Raw genomic sequence first — 19,333 nt, 5'->3', positions numbered from 1 at the left:
ACCTCTGTGGTTATTATAGCTCATCTTACTCAAAAGATGATTACAAGGGGCACCTGAGTGGCTCAGTTGGTTAAGCATCTCTTTTTTTTTTTAATTATCAAAAAATTTTTAAGCATCTGAATCTTGATTTTGGCTCAGGTCATGAGATTGAGCCCCTGTGTTGGGCTCTGAGTTGAGCCTGCTTAAGGTTGTCTCTGTTTCTCTGCACACCCCCGACTCCCTCACACTTTTTCAAAAAATAAGATGATCCTAAGGTAGATTTTATCCTAAAGAGTATTTTCATATTGCAAAAACTAAGAGTTGAGTTCTTGAGAAATAGAATAAAAATCTTAAATAGTTCCAAAAATATATCTCCTGGCTATTAGACAGAAAACCTTTTTAAAAATCTTTGGCCACTTGGGGAGGTAATGACAAAAACAGCCAAAGTATTTTAATCAATTTGTTTGCCAATTATAAAAGGAAAAGGAGTGTTCTCATTGGCTTGGTAATGGCTAGAAATGGCCAGTGAGAAGAGGTCCCTGAGGGGACCTGTGTATATTTGTAGTTAATATACTATGAATTATAAGAATAGAGTTGGGGGATACATAGTGAAATGCAGCCCTCCACCTTCTTTCAGTGTGGGAACCTTTTTTGTTATAGTTGTGGAAATGTTACATAACTGCCAAAGTATGTGAAATCAACTAAGAAAACAAAAACATGTGAATTATGGTCAAAATCTCAAGGTTTTTTTAACCAGATAGAAAATAAAACAATCCATCTTTGGGGTTTTTATAAACGTATAGTGTGAAAACATTTTTAAACTTTGTTTTAAAAACACAGTTTAAAAGATACTTACATCATAATATACACCCTGACCTGGCCAAGTCAAGGCTTTCTTTTTTGAATCCATTGGAAAATCAAGCAGTTCGTATCTGTAAGGATTACCTGAAATTTTCAGGAAAAGCACTGTTATCTGTAATATGCAAGAATAGTTTTCTATGAATAGAGTTCTGGGGTGCAAGAAATAGAAATAAGATGCTAGCCCTGTACTGCACCTCTCTGATTAATGAAAGGGATTCTTAGGTAAGTCATCACTTTTAAATTTAAATTTTCCTGGATCCTCTTTCTGGTCTCTGAAGGCTTGGCAAATACATTTCTATACTACTTGATTTGGGCTTTCTCTGACTAAATATCAAGAAATGGAATTAACACTTGCTTACCAAAAAGGCACTGAAGGAGAACATTTTAAAGATTATACCGTCTTAGGTATTAGTGGTAGTTTGATAAGCTTTATCAAACACAGCATGGCCTCCTCGGGCCCTATAATAAGTTCCACATTAAATAATGCTCTGTACATCCATCCTTATATGTAATAAGAACAAAGGCTGGCATTTATTGAACATTTACCATATGCCAGTGCTGTACTATGTGTTTTATATACATCATCACATTACAATGAGGAAAGTACTATAATTTCCACTTTAATGAATGAAACTGAAGCACAAAGAAAGTAAGCAATTTGCCCAAGATCACACAGCTAGTTAAGTGGAGTAATTCAAACTCAGGCAATCTGGTACTAGGCCTGCACTCTTAATCCACATACTATCAATTTCTGTTAAAGAAGAGTTAAAGTAAGTGTAAAAAAAAAAAAAAGGAGAGTAGAAATACTAATGCAGTAGTAGTTTTTGGAAAGATATTTTATAAGGGTTATTACAACAAACTTATCCTTTTAAAGTCCTCTAAGAGGGACTTTGCTATGTTTCACGGTGAGTGGTAGAGCGAGAATCCTACCCATGCAGTCTGACTCCATAGTTCTTAAACACTCCATGATTATGTCTCTCAAATTGTTACTGTCTCCTAATAAGGTACTGAAGCTGATGTTGATGATGGCAAACATTTGGGTCCAAATATTTATATACCGAGAAACTGCATTTATAGGACAGTTCTTGGGTCTTGCCTATCTCACAGCTTAAATTCATTCAACAGATGGTTTTCTCTACCTACCATGCACCTGTTCTGTCACCTTCAGTTACCTTTTCTCTAGGACCTTCAATCTGTCTCCATAGGTTTCTCCTCTGTTTTAAGGTATCTAGTGTGGGAGAGTCTTGATGATTAGTGTATGGCCTTACGGTCCTAATAAAACACATCTGGAAAGACTCCAAGGCCTGCATCTGAAGAAGATGCCCCAAGTGTTAAGGGGACCTAAACAAACTGTTTCCATTATCTTCTGAGTCTTATTTCAATGACAGTCTTTCAATTTCATCACAACTACTATACCCGTATCTAGACCCTGATGCTCTGGGCCAAATATCATTGTTGTGCTGATCACCTGAGCTAGGGTGAAATCTTTAAAAGCTAAACCATAAGAGAGAACAGGAAGGAAATAAAAATAGGCAATACAGGAAGAATAATAAAAATAATTCTATAATGCCTGGTTTCTGATTCTACCATGGGAGAGACTCTATATAAAGAAGAAAAGCTAAGCACACATGCAGAGAATCTGATTTACTTAGTCTGTGGTTAGGGCCCTGGATGATTCTAAAGTGTGGCCACAGTTAAGAACAACTTTCATAATCTACTGGTGGGTCACACTTTTGTGACTTGAGTTCTCTGCCCTACTTTCTTTAATTTTATTATTGAATAAAATTCAAATATGAGAAGAATCAATACTGTTCTGATATCAAATCACATTTTACCTCTTGTTTTCAAAATCGTTGTATCATAAGCCTTTGTTGGTACAGTGGGAGGAAATGGCTGTTGGTTTCGGGCTTTAATGCCGGTGTAGAGATCCTTAGGTGAGGTAAAGGTCGGGAACATGGCACCACGTGAGATGTGTGTGTGGTACGGGTGTTCAATTGGATATGAAGAACAGATTTCTCTGAGATTTAGTTGAGCAAACAAAACAGAATAGAAAGAAGTGCAATTGAAAAAATTAATCAAGTATTTATTGGGATTCTTCTTTGTGGTAGGTACTGTTCTAATCCCTGAGGATATGACAGTGAAACAAAGTCCCTATACTCATGGAGTTAGCTTTCTGGTAGAATGTATTCCGTTAAACGTGAAATTTTCTTAACTTTGCTAGACAAATTAATTTTTAAAATAAATCATACTGAATTCTTTATCTGTGAATAATTTTCACAACATGAAATGTATAGTTTTTAGAATGCTATAGGAAGAATTTCTAGTTGCTTTCAATTCCTACCTCTTATTTTAAGAGGGTCCCTGTACTTTATTTTATGGGATCATTTTGGGCATTCAGTATGCAAAGTGATCTCTAACCATCTTGCATTGAACTTTTCAACCCAGGCCATCTGTTTCTTTTAAGCAGTCAACAAAATATACTGCCCGTTTATGTACACAGTACTCTTTGGAAATCAAAAAGCCAAAAATAGCTAGTATACTAGCTGATGGGAAAAAAAGTTAAAAAAAAACCCCACAGGGATATAATTTTCCTATGATGTGAAAAACTAACAGTTCTTAAAAGAACTAGCAGAGGTTTAAAAAAATTGTGAGAGCTGGCCCAGATCTGGGCCTCTATGCTTACTTGGCCCATGATGCAAATCTGTACTGAATTCATCAGCCTTGGCATCTTGATGGGCTCTCTGAAATACCTAGCAGTATAAGATTCATAACAAATTCCTTGTCTCTCATAGATACCACAAGAAGGTTGATTTATAAGAGAAAAAGTTGACTCCAAGCAAAAGTCATTTATGAGGCCAGCTAGTTCATTTGGTTTTTGTGTAAAGTGATTTGGTTTTCCTGCCTTTGTCACACGCTCTCTCAGTTGAACACATTTTTTTTTTTTTTTTTGCATTGGGTATAGCATCATTTTATTGCTAATCACTAAACACTTCTCTGATTTATTTACTTTGCTTAAAAAGTACCACATCAATTACTACATGGTTTGGTACAAGGCACAAAGTTGTCAACTCTGTGATGACATGAGAACACAGAATCAAGACTTCCTCAAATCTGACTGCTGTCCCTCATGGTCATAAAAACACTAGCCTAGTAACTGCTTTCAGTGAAGAAATACTGGCTGTACCTCATTTTATAGAAGACACAATGATTTCTACTTTTTCTGAATATATATTTCCATTGTCTAATTTGATGGATTCCATAGTTAACTATCTTCCTTGAGTTAACTTCCCCTTACAAATCCGCTTAAAAGTAAGTGATCATTTTTAGTTTGAGCAAACTATTTGTGTGAATAAAACAGGAATGAACACATTTTTGCTCATGGAAACATGTCCAGTCTACGTCGGGAAAGGATGGAGTTTACTGAAGTCTAGTAAAAAGCTCGTGTTCTAGAGGAAGTTCTTATACTTTCAGAGCCTTGGGGGCTTGCCTCATTCACCTTCATGAGACTAGGCAAGAACAATAGAAACTCACTCTTTGAAGAATGGAGATCTTCATTCCCAGAATGAGAAGTGAAGAATGGAATGAGAAAGGCAGGGGTTCAAATATTGTCCAACAGTCAGAGAGATTTAGTCACAAAACATACCAGAAAGAATGACCTAGTAAATAGAGTCTAATGATTGTCTCAGTATGTGCTAGTTAACTTATCTGGGAAGAAGATTCATCCTGGTTCTCTTGAATTTTTCCCAGTATGTATCAGATTGAGCAAAGACGTAAGAATCAGTGGGAATGAGAAATCAATAAGGGATTAATTTTTAAACTTCCAATACCATTTCCCACAGACTTGATGCAGTTAAAGGAAATGTGGTATGGAGATTTCACAAAATAGTCACCTTTGTCTAATGTTCCCTACAAAATATCTCAGTGGGAGGTCCTGAGACATTGTAACTACTGCATGAATAGGAATTATACTCCGAGGAGGTTGCCTTGAAATATTGTTAACCCCAACAATAAATACAACAACAATAAAGCATTTATGTGCCAGGCCTCTGCTAACTGCTTTATCTGTAATCTTTATCAGAGGATCATTCAACAAGCTAAATGCTACTAGCATGTTCCCAGAGGTCAGGGCAGGGTGGCCCCATCTTCTAATAATCTGATGTTGGTAAGGACTTCCTGAAAAGGCCATTACATTGGTTTTCGTTGTATCTTGTTCTCATCACAAAGACATGACCAGAGAGTAGAGATTGACTTCTTAATTTAGAAGACAAATTCTAAAGGCCAAGATCATGTTAAATCACAAAAAAAGAACAACAAAAATTTTAAAAGCCATTTTTTTACCCCCTAGGGATTGGTCCCCTTGATAGGAAGTCAATTTGCAAAATGATTTTATTGGATCCTTCTGATTTTGTAAACCTGTAGTCAGGATTTTGGCTTTGTGAAGAAGGGATAAAAGGTAGAAGTTAGGAAGGCAGGGAGAGGCCCTGATTAATTCTGATCATTTGGGATTGAGGCAGAAATATTTTTCCCCTCAGATTCTAGAAACTATTTCCTGGTTGATAATATTAAGTTATATCTGGCAATGATTTAGCAAAGCATATTTTACTTGAAGACCTGTGAGCTATGGACTCTATGTCTTGAGGAATCTCATATGAGATTTCATTAAAAATTTTGTATGTATTACAAAGGTTATTTTTGTTAAAATCTGAATAAAGTATGGATTTTAGTTAAAGGTAATGCATCAGTATTGGCTCATGAATTGTGACAAATATACCATACTAATATAGGATGTTAATAGGAGATTGGGTATGAGATATATAGGAACTCTGTACTATTTTTCAAATAATTCTGTAAATTTAAACTGTACTTAATTTAAAAAATTTATTTAAAAAAGCCTAGCAAGGTATTATATAATTAACCAGCCTCCTCCCCCCACTTGTTAAAAATAAAAATCTTTCATAAAAAGGCACATTTATCCTCACACTGAGACATAGAGATTGCCAATATTTCTTTTCTTGATTATAACAGGAAAGGAAAATGTAAGTATATACTTACGCTACTGTTGAATTAGGTGGTTTGGGCATCCTAGAATAAAAACGGAAATAAATCCCCATTTATATTAAAGATTTTTAAAAGCATATGTTCCTATTAGAAGAATAGTGATGTATCTCATTTTCAAACTACAGTGTCTTTAAGATAATATTCTCAATTGATGTTCTGGAACACTGAATATTGACCGGATAGAGAGATAGGATGTCCTCACATCTCAGTTTTAGCGACCAATCTAACTTCAGTCCCATTCAGCACCCATTTGCATTTCCTACTTGCAGCGCATGTGCAAAACTGACTGTTTCTAACAATACCATGGTTTTGGTTCTGACATTCACCCTCGTAATCAGGCAATAGCCAAAGTGCTCTGTGGCAGCCTGACACCATGCATGTGGTGCAATTACATGACCTAAGGTGACCCGAGTGTGTCCTGATGGGGCAAGATATATAAGTACTATGTGTGCTTTGTCCCTTTGCTCAGGATTGCTGATCTCTAGTGATAGTAAATACTGCCTAGATGCCAGAAAGGCTAGAACAAAATTGAACAAGTTCCTGGAGGCCTGGCTTTTCTGAATCAGCTCATTTGAAAGTTGTGTACTTACTAATTACTCTGAGCCCTGCCTGCCAAGAAATAATACTGTAGCCCGGGAACAAAGTCCACATGCGAGAAGGACTGTCACCTACTTTTGTTGGATTCAACACTTAGTTTCAGCTGATGCAGACATTTCTGAAATATTTCAGGCATGAAAAATAAATACAGTGATACCTGTTGATAGCAAAAATCTATAAAAAGGATTATAAGGTTTAATTTGTACATGTTTATTCAGAAAGTGGTATATAAGCCTTATAATTTTCTGAGTCTACAGTGTATTATAAACACATAATTCGCATTAATTTTAAGGTTTATATATTTATTTGGACTCCCAAGTTTGTAGGCTTGAAATTAAAAAACAAAAACGCAAACATGTCTTCCAGTTATATTTGTGGTTGAGTTGGGGAAGAGGTGGGGGGCAATGAATATGAAGAATCCAGGGGGTCTTGAGTTACTAGATAGGCTATGAAATATGAAATCAGCATCTGAAATTTTTCTCATATGACAAATTAAGCTATGATATTGACAAGTATATACCTAAAATCTGATTCAAAATAAAAAAAAAGAATTTTTTAAAAAATTGAGCGTTTGAAAGGTTGAATGAAAATTAAAAATGCTCATTGAGACCAGTTCCTTGATGTGAACGAGTCCATTATTTTACTGCTGCACTCTGCATTTACTTTTCCAAGTTTACTGATCCCAAAGGAATAAACAAACAGGGCCTCACAACTACAGAATTCATGTCTTTTGGGCTCCCTCTCGTGGCTGAACTCTATATTAACATCCTTCCTAAAAGCAGATTCCTGACCATTCTAATAGTTAAAGAGGTGATATTTTCATTGTTACTTCCGTGTTGTCAGTATTTTATTTTTATCTGAAAATTAAAAAGTATGCTTTTGTAATTATACACCAAATTGTTTCAAAGAAGAAAAAATATTATACTAGAAAATAATTCCTCTAAGCAAAGGATAAATTAAAAAGTATTCCTTATCTAAAAAGGAGACTTAGTAATTTTAGTACAAATTATTTGTAGATTGTCATAATGAACCTCTGTCCTCATAAATATTTTTTTTAAGATTTTATTTATTTATTTATGAGAGACACAGAGAGAGAGGCAGGCAGAGACATAGGCAGAGGGAGAAGCAGGCTCCATGCAGGGAGCCCGACGTGGGACTCGATCCCGGGTCTCCAGGATCACGCCCTGGGCTGAAGACAGATGCTCAACCGCTGAGCCACCCAGGCATGCCCTGTCCTCATAAATCTTGATGAAAAAATTATGCAGAGCTGCTGGAGCATTTCCTATGAACCTTTTAAGAAATTTAATGGATTCTTACTAGACTAACTAGGTCAAAGGCAGAGAAATGGACCCAGGTGACTTGTGTGAATTCCTTTGAACATTGCTATTCTGTATTTTGTATTTTTTTCTTTTTAAATGTCACAAACTGTTAGTGGGTTTTGGTTTATTGTTTTATTTTTGTTTCTTTGGTCTTGATTTCTATTATTAATGATCCCTGTTAAAGAATACTTGTTTTTCTAAAAGTTCCCATTTTGGGGATTTTATATTTCTCATATAACTCATTTTTACTTAAGAAAGTTATTTGGTCCAATATAAGGAAAAGAAATCCCAAACTTACAAAGAATCATTTCCATAGATGTCACTTTTTTTATTCTGCGTCAAATAATAGTATTGTTCAATAGGAAGTTTTCTGTAAAGAAAAGATTAAATAGAACATCTTTTCAAATGAACATAGTGATGAGCAGATAGTAAAAGACAAATAGACTAATACAATCATGTATATATGGAAATTTAGTATATGAAAAAGTGGCATTTTAAATTAGTGGAAAAGGATTTACTTTTCAATAAACAATACAGGAAAGATTCCCTAGCCATTTAAGAAAAGTAGATTTCTATTTCATCCTATGTTTAAAGATAATTTCAGATCGATTAAAAATGTAAAGAATTGAGAAAAACATACAAATATCAAAAGAAAATATACAAAAATTATGTTTTTTTCTTCATGGTAGGGAAAACTTTTTTTTCTTAAGCAGGCTCTATGCCCAGGGCAGAGCCCGATTCAGGACCAATCTCACAATCCTGAGATCATGATCTGAACTGAAATAAAGAGTCTGATGTGTAACAGGTTGAGCCACACAGGTGCGTCCCATGTGGTGGGGAAAACATTTTAACTTAGATTTTTCTTTTAAACTCAAAATCCAAAAGGAAATTTGATAACATCAGAAGAAAAACTTTTGAAGATAGGATGGAATAAAAAAGCTCAAAGCAAAGTTTGGAAGAAATTTTTGCAATAAAGATATATAAAGGATTATCTAGAATATAACTAATAATCTATAACTAAAGATAATAAAAATGGGCAAAAAATAAGAACAGAAAAGAGAATGTGAATGTCTTATGTATATTTTCCATGCATAAGAAAACATAAACATAAGTACTCAACCAGAGAAATGCATTCTGATAACCAAGATAACCTTTATACTTATTAGAGCAAAATTATAGTTTGATAATATAACACAGTTGGCCAAGAGTATGGGGAAATGGATACTTTTACATTCTACCATGAGAATATAAAGCATTTAGGCTATTGTTCTAGAATTGAAAATATTCATATATTATGACCCGTAACTTTCACTTAGGATTTTCCCTAGAGAAACATTTGTGTATGAGCTCAAGGAGGCCCATACAAGAATATTCATTACATATAGTTAATGCCAAAAAGTAAAGGAAAACAATATGAAAATGGCTAAATAGTTTATGAACTATTAATCTTTAGCATCTATGTTGTTGAACACAAAGAGAATTAGATAGATCTGTGTTTACAGTCTCTAGATTATACAGAGAAAAAAGAACCAAGTTGCCTACAACTATATATCCAGTGATTCCACACATAAACAATATAATACATTTATTTCCAGTGGGTACATGAATAATTATGTAATTGTGTAACAAAAGGTATGAAAGTAGACATACCAAAGTGGTAGCTGTGATTCCCTTTAGGAAGGAAACTGGGATTGGTGGGGTAGTGGTCAAACGAAACTAGACCTTGTGTTTGGTTTCTTTTTAGAAAGACTTATTTTTCTTCGAGCAGTTTTAGGTTCACAGCAAAGTTGAGAGAAGGTAGAGAGATTTCCCTTTATAAAGTGTACCCTTTATCCCCACACATGCTTAGCCTCCCTCATTATTAACATCTCCCACCGGACTGGTAAATTTGCTACAACTGATGAACCTACATCATTTTCACCTAAAGTTCATAGCTTACATTAGCCTTCACTTTTGGTGCTTGTAATGTTTTAATATACATTGTAGGACTCAACTGTCACTTGGGGCTCCTAGTATCTTTTAAATACTTATCTTTTATCTCATCAACCCAAGACAGATTCTCGAAAACTTGCTTTTTCATCCCCCGAGAGTGGTCCTAGAGTGTGAAGGTTATTTTTACCCCACAAGAATGCTAACCAAGAGAGCCCTATAGTTGAGGATGTGCTTCATAATTAGGTAGCTTAAGTGACCAGCAGTCTGGCTTTCTTCAGTTACTCCAGTGCTTGCTCCGTGGCTTCATAAACTAAGTTATCATGGAGGCAGGGCAGAAATTATGAATAGATTCAGCAACATGAACTTCTCATCAAACTGACCTGGCCACATCTGAGTTTGCCAGCAGAAGTTACTAAACCTACGTATTTCATAGAGAAAAATCTCCCTGGGTGTACTAGTGAGCCAGCTGGTGGGAGGCTGATTACACGGGACCCCTTCCATCATGAAAGAGATGATTTATCCCCACATGAGTAGATACTTAGATGGATTTCCCTTTCCTTCTCACTCTACGTCTGCCACTTACGTCACCAGTGGACTTACTGATTACCTTATGCACTGCATGCCATTTGAAAAAATACAACTTTTGACTAAGGAACTCAATTTACCACAAAAGATGTCACTGATTGGATTTAAAGGATACTCTGGTCTTATCATATTTACAGAATGTAGACCAGCCTAATAATGATTCATTTGTGGCTGAAGCTGTTCTCAAGAGTGTGGCACATGCTCTGAACCAGTGACCAATAAATGGTTTCTCCCACAGTTGGAATGGATGGTTTAAAAAATGAAAAAAAATTTACTTCCTTCTCAACCACTTGAGTTTTGCTGGTTTTGATGTCAAGGGAGAAATGCTTCATCAGGAAACACACTGGCTCCATTGAATTGGAAGCTGAACTGATGATGTGGTCATTGGGGCTCCTTATGATTGGGGAAAACAGGCAAGAAAGGATTATACCAAGTGGCCTGGGATGATTGATCCTGAATGTCAAGAGTAAGAAGACTGCTGTTATTCAATGATGGGGAAAAGGAGTATTTCTAGACTCTAAAGAATCTTTTGGACACCTCCTAGTATTGTTTCTAGTGGCATAAAGTTAACAGAATACTGGAGCAGCCTCACAAAGGCAAAACCACTGACTGCTAGATCTCTCAGGAAGAAAACTAGTGGGGAGGGGGGCTCTACCAGGTAATGAACTCCTACCAGCTCAGGTGCTGGTTGAGGGCAAGGGAACTTGGATGTATATATAATTATATTAACATATAGATAATTATATAGTATGTTTTAATATATTATAATATATAATTATAATATATAAAGATTATAACATATAACACATTGATTATATTTCTATGTACTAACTAGTTTAATTCTTTTCATTCATCCTTTTCCCTTATTTCCTTATTACTCTATATAGGATATTGGTGATGGTTTACTTCATTAAGTGCACAGCTGAGGACTATGAGGACGAGCTTAGGACTGAACTAGAGAGGAGAACATCACCCAGAGATCTTGGACTTGGAGCTGGATGCAGGACCTAATGCATCTAAACTCTTGAGTTTTCCCTTTTGGGGGAGGTGAGCGCATTTTCAGTTGTATGAAAAAGGCTTGCATTTTCTTATATTGGCAGTGATTCTCAAACTTCGCTACATGTTAGAATTACCTTAGGGATTTTCTTGAAATGCAGATTCTGTCTCAGTCAATCTGGGGTGGGGTCCAAGATTTTGCATTCACCATTTCCTAGATGCTGCTGGTCCACGGAACTCATGTTGAATAGAAAAGTGTATTATTTCTGTTGCTGCTGTTATTTAGCATGGCAGTCGACTGGCACAGATGGCTTACATCTTCATCATACCCTCTGTACATTTTGTTAATTTCTCACACTTCACTTGCCCAGGAAGAATCCAGAAAACCTGCTTTCCAGCCTCCTGAGCAATCAGGGTGCAAATGTGTGCCCTAAGTTTTGTCAGTCATCCATATCTGCACTAGACTTTGATTTGAATGTGAGTAGCCTAAGAACACAGGCTTCTTTCTTTAAGAATAAAATAATATAACCAAGTTGTATCTCAATTTCAGTAGTTTCACTCCAATTTTTTTCTGTTACATTGTACATCCTTTTGATTTTCAGAGTCAGCTCTTAATTTCAAGAGAATACTAATAATATTAATACTGTGTATAGATACTTGTATATCTCCGAGTACCTTTTCTGTTAGATTAACTTATTACTTGTTTTACTTGTTACATGCTCTTCCTTTGGGACATAAGTTTTCCTTATGATAATTATGCTTGTTCTTAATAGCTATCACTTTTTTTTTTGAAGATTTTATTTATTAAATAAAGAGAGAGGGCAGAGAAACGAGTAGAGGGAGAAGCAGGCTCCATGCAGGGAACCCGACATGGGACTGATCCCAATCCCAAGGTCTCCAGGATCACACCTTGGGCTGAAGATGGTGCTAAACCGCTGAGCCACCCAGGCTGCCCAATAGCCATCACTTTTTAACTCTTTAATATCCATAACTTTTTTCTCTGCCTTCTCTGTGATTTATTGTCTTTAGCCCATTATATCAATTTTCAGTGACATCTATTCTGTTTCTTGCTGCTTCTTTTTGTACTAGATCTGTGAGTGCTTTTGTGTAGTTGTTTTCTCATTTTTCCCCTTAGCCCTGTGATCTTCCCTTTTATAATGTTCTATTATTTAATCATCTCATTTTTTTATTGGATTCACATACTTATTTTGTCCTTTTGTAGAGAATCTACTTTTGTTTCCTGGGCTGTGTTTTTTCTCAGACTAGTTTCTTCATATGTTTTATATATTAAAAAAATATTTTTTTATATAGATATAATTTTATTATATATAATATAATATATATAAAAACATATTACATATGTAATATATATAATATATATGTGTGTCATATTTTTTCTTTTGTCTTCCTGGTTACAAAATCGCCTTACCACATGCTGTGTATTATGTGTGTTTACTTGGACAGCTCTGTCTAAACCCAGTTATTTGCTATGATATAGTGTGAGTGAATTCTTGATTATGTCATCTGAAATAAGTTTGCCTTTCTGTCTGTGCTAAAAGCTTGATGACTGAATATTGTTGTTTTCATGTTTCTTTAGCTTGATGGCATGGAGGTGGCAGAGAGTAAGTGCTGAGACTGTATCAGATAGAATACAAGCATTTTGGGTATACTCCCATCTAAGATCCTGTTAAATGTCCTCTGTAAGGCTCTTTCCTTTAAGTTAGAGAAGTAGCCATACCCTTGGGCTTCTGCTCATTCCCTCAAGTCAACACAGTATTCTAGAAGAGTACACGTTCTGTACAACTTTATCTCTCTTGAGATCTCGATGTTTTAAAATAGGGGCTTCTACTCTTGAGTCTTTTTTCTATTCTAATAGGATTGCCTACACAGTCTTTTAACCTTCTCTTCAAATTGGAGAATTATCAGGATTTTGTTGATTTACCTTGTCTCTGTATGCATTTGGAGTGTTGGAATTGGGGTTAGATGTAGCAGCTCTCAACCAATAATGTGGCTTCCCTCTATACCTCCAGCAGAGAGTCTGGAAGAATCTGGAAATAGGCATGGCCAGTTTTATTTTGGTTGTCACAATGAATGAGACTGGTATTTATAGGGCAAGGGCCAGAGATGTTAAATATCTTGCAACGTATAGAACAAAGAACTGCCCTGCTCCAAATGCCCTCTTGAGAAGCAGTTAGGAACTGAAATAAACTACACAGAAATTTTCTTTCCTTGGCACATTTAAAATGAATGGCTTTAAGGTTGTTCTCCTTTTACTATTTGGGGGCTGCTGGTAATTTCCTATTTATTTCACTTTTAGGTAACAGGAGAGGGATATTCTGTGATTTTGTTTCATAAGCATTGACCTTCAAGCATTACCACCACCATCACCACTACTACTATCATTATTTCAAAATATTCTTTAGTTCACAGGACACTATATAATCTATTTAGAAGCTCTTTAACATTTGCCAAACATGTTAGAGGAAGATCTAGTTCCCTTTTATTTTCTTTAAATTTTATTCATTTATTTCAGAGAGAGCACAAGCAGGCAGAGGGGCAGAAGGGCAGAGAGAGAGGGAGAAGCAGACTCTCTGCTGAGCCCGGAACCCAATGCTGGACTGGATTTCAGGACCCTGGGGGATCATATCTGAAGGCAGACATTTAATCGACTAAACCACCCAGGTGCCTCTCATTTCCTTTTCCTTTTTCTTTTTTTAAAGATTTTATTTATTTATGAGAGACACACAGAGAGAGGCAGAGACACAAGCAGAGAGAGAAGCAGGCTCCATGCAGGGAGCCTGATGTGGGACTTGTACCCGGGACTCCAGGATCACGCCCTGGGCCGAAGGCAGATGCTCAACCACTGAGCCATCCAAGTGTCCCTCATTTCCTTTATCTTAAACAAAGTAAAAACTATGCTACTTTACCAAGCTCAGTAGTATTTATGGGAGTGCCTGGATGGTTAAGCACCTGACTCTTGATTTCAGCTCTGGTCCTGATCTCAGGGTCCTGAGATTGTACCCATGTGGGCTCCAAGTTCAGTGTACAGTTAGCTTGAGATTCTCTTTCCCTCTGCCCCTGCCCTGGTTTTCACACTTGCTTGCATTCTCTCTTTCTGTCTCAATAAATAAATAAAATCTTAAAGTGTTTATGGAAGTGCAAAGAGTTATAAATTATTACTTCGTAACTTCATTCTTCAAAGCAAATGTACGCTGGTTTAGGTGATGAAAACTTTGCTTGGAATTTCTGATACTTGCACCTATTGTTAAGTAGATACTGTTAAAGTTCCTTCAAAAGAGTTTTATTTAGAGAATGTCATAAAGTGTCAGAAGGAAGAGTGATGTTGGAAGGGGTAGGCTGCATTGGAACATGTGTATATAAATGTATGTGATTATATTTTCATTAGTAAGCCACATTCTTTTATGTTCTTAACCTCAGATGACATATAGTAAGACATCTCACTAGACATTTAACTTAGAAGTAGGTACTTTCAGTTTACCGAGTCCTTTGACTGAGGGGTTGGTGAGGCACAGGAGTGATCCTGTTCCCCATGCATACAGTGGTGTATGTGTGGCGCCACAATAGCCCACTGCACATGCCCTCCATGGAAAGTGGTAGGGCACGACTGTCAGCACAAGCTTTTATGGATCAGATGAGGCCTGACCCCACAGACAGCTGGAGAATAATCTGCTATTCTGTTTAAAAGGCTCTTTTTGGGGAGAAAAGAAAAATACTGTGACAGACGTTATTTCCTAATAGGAAATAAGTAAAACCCTATTCTGTAGCTGTTTGTCAAGGGATATGCTTTGTATCAGAAAGTAGGACTTTGCCTTAAATAAATTTTTAAGAGATAAATATGCCAAAACAGTAATATTTAACATAAAAGGCTGTGAAGAGAACAGAACACAGGAACCTGCATTTCTGAGGTGTGGATGATGGGTGTTCTAATTGGAACAACTACTTCATCTCCCAGTGGCCTTAGGCTGCATTCAATGAGGCACGAAACACAAACCTCCCATTTCAACCTGGGTTTCCCTTAAGAAACTCATCTTTGGCTCTCTTTTTTGCACTCTGGAGTTCCATGAATATAATTCTGATCCTTTTAGAATGTTGTGCATTTTTTAATACCTAAATTTTGAAGATAATAGATGTAAGCTCTGTAAGGAGTCATACCTCTAGTATCTAGAACAATGCTTGCTGTACTCAAATTATTGAACAAATGAATATTTTTATTTTTAAGTAACATTTTGAATATTATTATTGAGTAAACAATGAATGGAATGGACAGATGAAAAGAACTTGCTTGAGCTTTGGAGTCCAAGAAACGTGGACTCCATTTCCCGTTCCACAACTTCACAGTTGTCTGATCCAGGAAAGGTACTGAATCTTCCAGGTGTCTCTGTGTATTGTAAAACCAGGATAACAATAGTCTCTTCACAAAAGTATTATAAATCTATTTATTTTATATTATAAAGTAAGTTCCATGAGAGTGGGGACTTAAAAAAAATCTGTTGGATGAAGCCATGATCTTGAGGCCCTTGCTATCTATAGTGTGTCAATATTTGCATCTTTCCAATTGGACTGACAGGCCTTTTCACTTGTCTGCTTCTTATTGCTTCATTGAGGCTTCAGGAAGGTTGTCGGCTGCCATCTGTCATTATTTTGGCTGTTGCTCTTTCTATGTGCAGCTTGTCTTTCCTAATTTATTTTTTTTTTAATTGCTTTAGAACAAAAAACTAGTTAGATTGTTAGTAAACTAGGTAAGCAGGATTGTTAGATAAAGCAGGAGCAGTAGGCTCTGTATGAAGGTTTGATAGATTGTGCTTGAGTAAATTTCATAGTTTTTAAAAAAATTTCATATTTTTAGTGAACAATTAATGTGACAATCTGCTGCTCAGATTTTTTTTGCTTTCTCCTCAGTTTTAATGTGTTTTGAATAAAGTTGCTGAGTGACTTTTAAGAGTTACAAATGATTATTGAAATACTTTAATATTTGAAAATGGTGCCCAGCAGATTCTAATGACTACAGATTGATGAACAAATTAGAAATCAAAAGTTCCAAAAACCAACCACATCTGTACAAATTAGGCCAGCTATTTGCGCAAGCAAAACATTTTTAATTTAATGTCTCTCAGGAATAGTCCCATTTAGTTTTAGATAAAATGTGATTAGCAAGGGAATTAATCAAAATTTCTGATTGCAATACTTAAACATCTCTAAGGATAGCAAAGACATCCATAAATGCAGATTTTTAAAAAATTATTTCACAATTAGAAGTTATGTAATTAGTTTTTCCATCTGCATCTTGTCATAAACAGTAAAAGCAGTAAGTGTGGAGGTAGATTTAATTTAACAAAGGACTTACCATAGAAAGAAAGAAAAATGAAAAATAAAGACCTCTCTGTAAAGGGCAGAAAGTTACTTACCTCGGCCAGGTTTCTCCACCAAATCCATAATGCTTATGCCCTTTGCCCATGAAACGATATTTTGGCCTGTGTTCCTCAGGGAGTGAAATGGGTATTATGCCACCATATTCCCTTTCAGCACCCCACGGAAGTCTACATTGTTGAAGTGACTCCCTTAATTCCTGATACCTGTGAAGAAAGAGACTTTTGAAATCATTTCAACATGGAATGCTGTGGTCAGAATATTTTTGTATCCAAAATTCATATATTGAAGTCCTAATGCTCAATGTGGTGATACAAGAAAGTGGGGCCTTTACTCAGTGCCTAGGTCAAGACCCTCTGGGGTCTCTGGGTGGTTCCGTGGTTGAGGGTCTGCTTTTGGCTCAGGGCATGATCCTGGGGTCCTGGGGTTGAGCCCCACATCAGGCTCCCTGCAGAGATCCTGCTTCTCCCTCTGCCTATATCTCTGCCTCTTTCTGTGTCTTTCATGAATAAATAAATTTAAAAAAAAAAGAGAGACCCCAGAGAGCTCGCTAGCCCCTCCTGCCATGTGAGGACACAGCAAGAAGGTGCCAGCTTTGAACCAGGAAGAAGGCTTTCATCAGAATGGGACCATGCTGGCATCATGATCTTGGACTTCAAGCCTCCAGAACTGTGAGAAATAATGTTGTTTATAAGAAGCCACCCACACTGTGGTATTTTGTTATAGCACCCAAAACAGATTAAGACAAACAACTAAAATTCCTACAGCTTCAGTATTATTTTTAGATTGCATTTTTAAACAGAATTCTCAGTGCCGAGTAGATTATGAGAGACACTGGTTATTTAGGCATCATCAGATTGCTGAAGGAACAAGGTTAAATTCTTGAGGGCTTAGAGATACCTTTTTTTTTTTTTTTACAGTTGGAGTCCATGTGCGTATTTCTTTTAAACATCTTTATTGAGAGATAATTTACATGCCATACCATTCATCTACTTAAAGTGTACAATTAAATGGTTTTTAGTATATTCACAAATATGTACAACTACCATCATAATTTTAGAACATTTTCATCACCTCAAGAAGAAACCTTATACTCTGTTTGCCTTCATTTCCCCACTTGCCCTTCCCCCAAAGCCCAAAGCCACCACTAATCTACTTTCTTTTTTCATATAAGCCTTCCTAGTACATTTGTAGTAGTAGCTCTTTATGGTTTTGATTTGCATTTTCCTAATGACTAATGCTGTTGAGCAACTTTTTGCTTATTGGCCATTTGTACATATTTTTTGGACAAATGTCTATTATTCAGATCCTTTGCCATTTTTAAATTGGGTTCTCTTTTTATTACTGAGTTGTAACACTTCTAGATACAAGTCCCTTCTCAGATATATGATTTGCAAATATTTTCTCCTACTTTATATGTTGTCTTTTCATTTTCTTGGTAGTGTCCTTCAAAGCACAAAAGTTTTTAATTTTGATAAAGTTCAGTTTATCTATTTTTTATTTTGTTTCTTATGCTTTTACTGTCAAGAATATAGTGCTGAATCCAAGATCATGAAGATTTACCCATATGTTTTCTTTTAATAGTTTTTATAGTTTTAGCTCTTACACATTTAAGTCTCTGATCCATGTTGATTTGTTGTTAATTTCTATTCATGGTGTGAGATAAGGATACAATTCATTCTTTTAACCAGCTGTTCCAGCACTATTTGTTGAAAAGAATATTCTTTCTCCATTGAGTGGTCTTGGCTAGAGATTTTTTTTTAATTTAAATTCAATTTAATTAACATCTAGTGTATTATTATTTTCAGAGGTAGAATTTAGTGATTCATCAGTTGCATATAACAACCACGTGCTCATTCCATCAAGTGCACCCTCCAGCAAACCTCTGTTTCCTATCTTTAAGAGTCTCCTATGATTGTCTTCCTCTGTTTTCATCTTATTTTTCCTTCCCTTTCCCTATATTCATGTTTTGTTTTCTAAATTCCACATAGGCGTGAAATCATATATTTGTCTTTCTCTGACTTACTTTGCTTAGCATAATATCCTCTACTTCCATCCATATGGTTGCAAATGGCAAGAGTTGATTCTTTTCGATGGTTGAGTGTATATATATATATATCACATTTTCAATATCCATTCATCTGTTGATGGACATAGAGATTGTCTTTTGATTTTTTAAAAATGGAGAGTCCTGTAAAGGAGCAGAAGCACTTGCTCCTAAGCTTTATCTAGAGATCCCGTAATGGTTCTCAAAGTGTGGACCATGGACCAGCAGCATCAGCATCTCTCTCTCTCTCTCTTTTTTTTTTTTTTTTAAAGATTTTATTTATTTACTCATGAGAGACACACACACACACAGAGGCAGAGACACAGGCAAAGGGAGAAGCAGACTCCATGCTGGGAGCCCGACGTGGGACTCGATCCCGGGTCCCCAGGATCATGCCCCAGGCCAAAGGCAGTGCTAAACCGCTGAGCCACCCGGGCTGCCCTCTCTCTCTCTCTTTTAAAGATTTATTTATTTGAGAGAAAGAGAGCACACCAGGGAGTGAGGGGGTTGAAGAAGAGGGAGTGATAGAATCCTCCAGCAGACACCCTGCCGAGTATGGAGCCTGATGCTG

The 19,333-nt window shown here is 36.2% G+C and overlaps 1 protein-coding gene and 1 long non-coding RNA gene across 10 annotated transcripts in view; one reads left to right on the top strand and one right to left on the bottom strand.

Annotated features, from left to right (window-relative positions):
• LOC144288737 (uncharacterized) overlaps nucleotides 1-19,333 on the top strand; it is a 55,300-nt gene that overhangs the window by 22,038 nt on the left and 13,929 nt on the right. For all 4 annotated transcript variants that reach the window (XR_013356721.1, XR_013356719.1, XR_013356722.1 and 1 more), the window contains 2 exons: nucleotides 11,219-11,378; nucleotides 13,861-14,009. This is a non-coding gene — a long non-coding RNA (uncharacterized LOC144288737). The remainder of the gene's footprint in view (nucleotides 1-11,218; nucleotides 11,379-13,860; nucleotides 14,010-19,333) is intronic.
• Nucleotides 1-19,333, bottom strand: part of SPMIP4 (sperm microtubule inner protein 4) — a 34,991-nt gene that overhangs the window by 7,330 nt on the left and 8,328 nt on the right. For 5 of the 6 annotated variants that reach the window (XM_077856484.1, XM_077856486.1, XM_077856487.1 and 2 more), the window contains 5 exons: nucleotides 16,754-16,921; nucleotides 8,113-8,184; nucleotides 5,893-5,922; nucleotides 2,676-2,857; nucleotides 836-924 (listed from right to left, as the gene is read on the bottom strand). In XM_077856484.1, coding sequence (XP_077712610.1) covers nucleotides 836-924; nucleotides 2,676-2,857; nucleotides 5,893-5,922; nucleotides 8,113-8,184; nucleotides 16,754-16,921 — 541 coding nt within the window. Of the gene's footprint in view, nucleotides 1-835; nucleotides 925-2,675; nucleotides 2,858-5,892; nucleotides 5,923-8,112; nucleotides 8,185-13,269; nucleotides 13,376-16,753; nucleotides 16,922-19,333 lie in introns of all 6 variants that reach the window. The other variant, XM_077856489.1, reaches the window with a different exon arrangement.

The sequence above is a fragment of the Canis aureus genome, chromosome 18 (genome assembly GCF_053574225.1).
Source record: "Canis aureus isolate CA01 chromosome 18, VMU_Caureus_v.1.0, whole genome shotgun sequence".
Classification (NCBI taxonomy): Eukaryota; Metazoa; Chordata; class Mammalia; order Carnivora; family Canidae; genus Canis; species Canis aureus.
The sequence above is the reverse complement of the archived record's forward strand: the minus strand, read 5'-3'. Positions and strand labels throughout refer to the sequence as shown.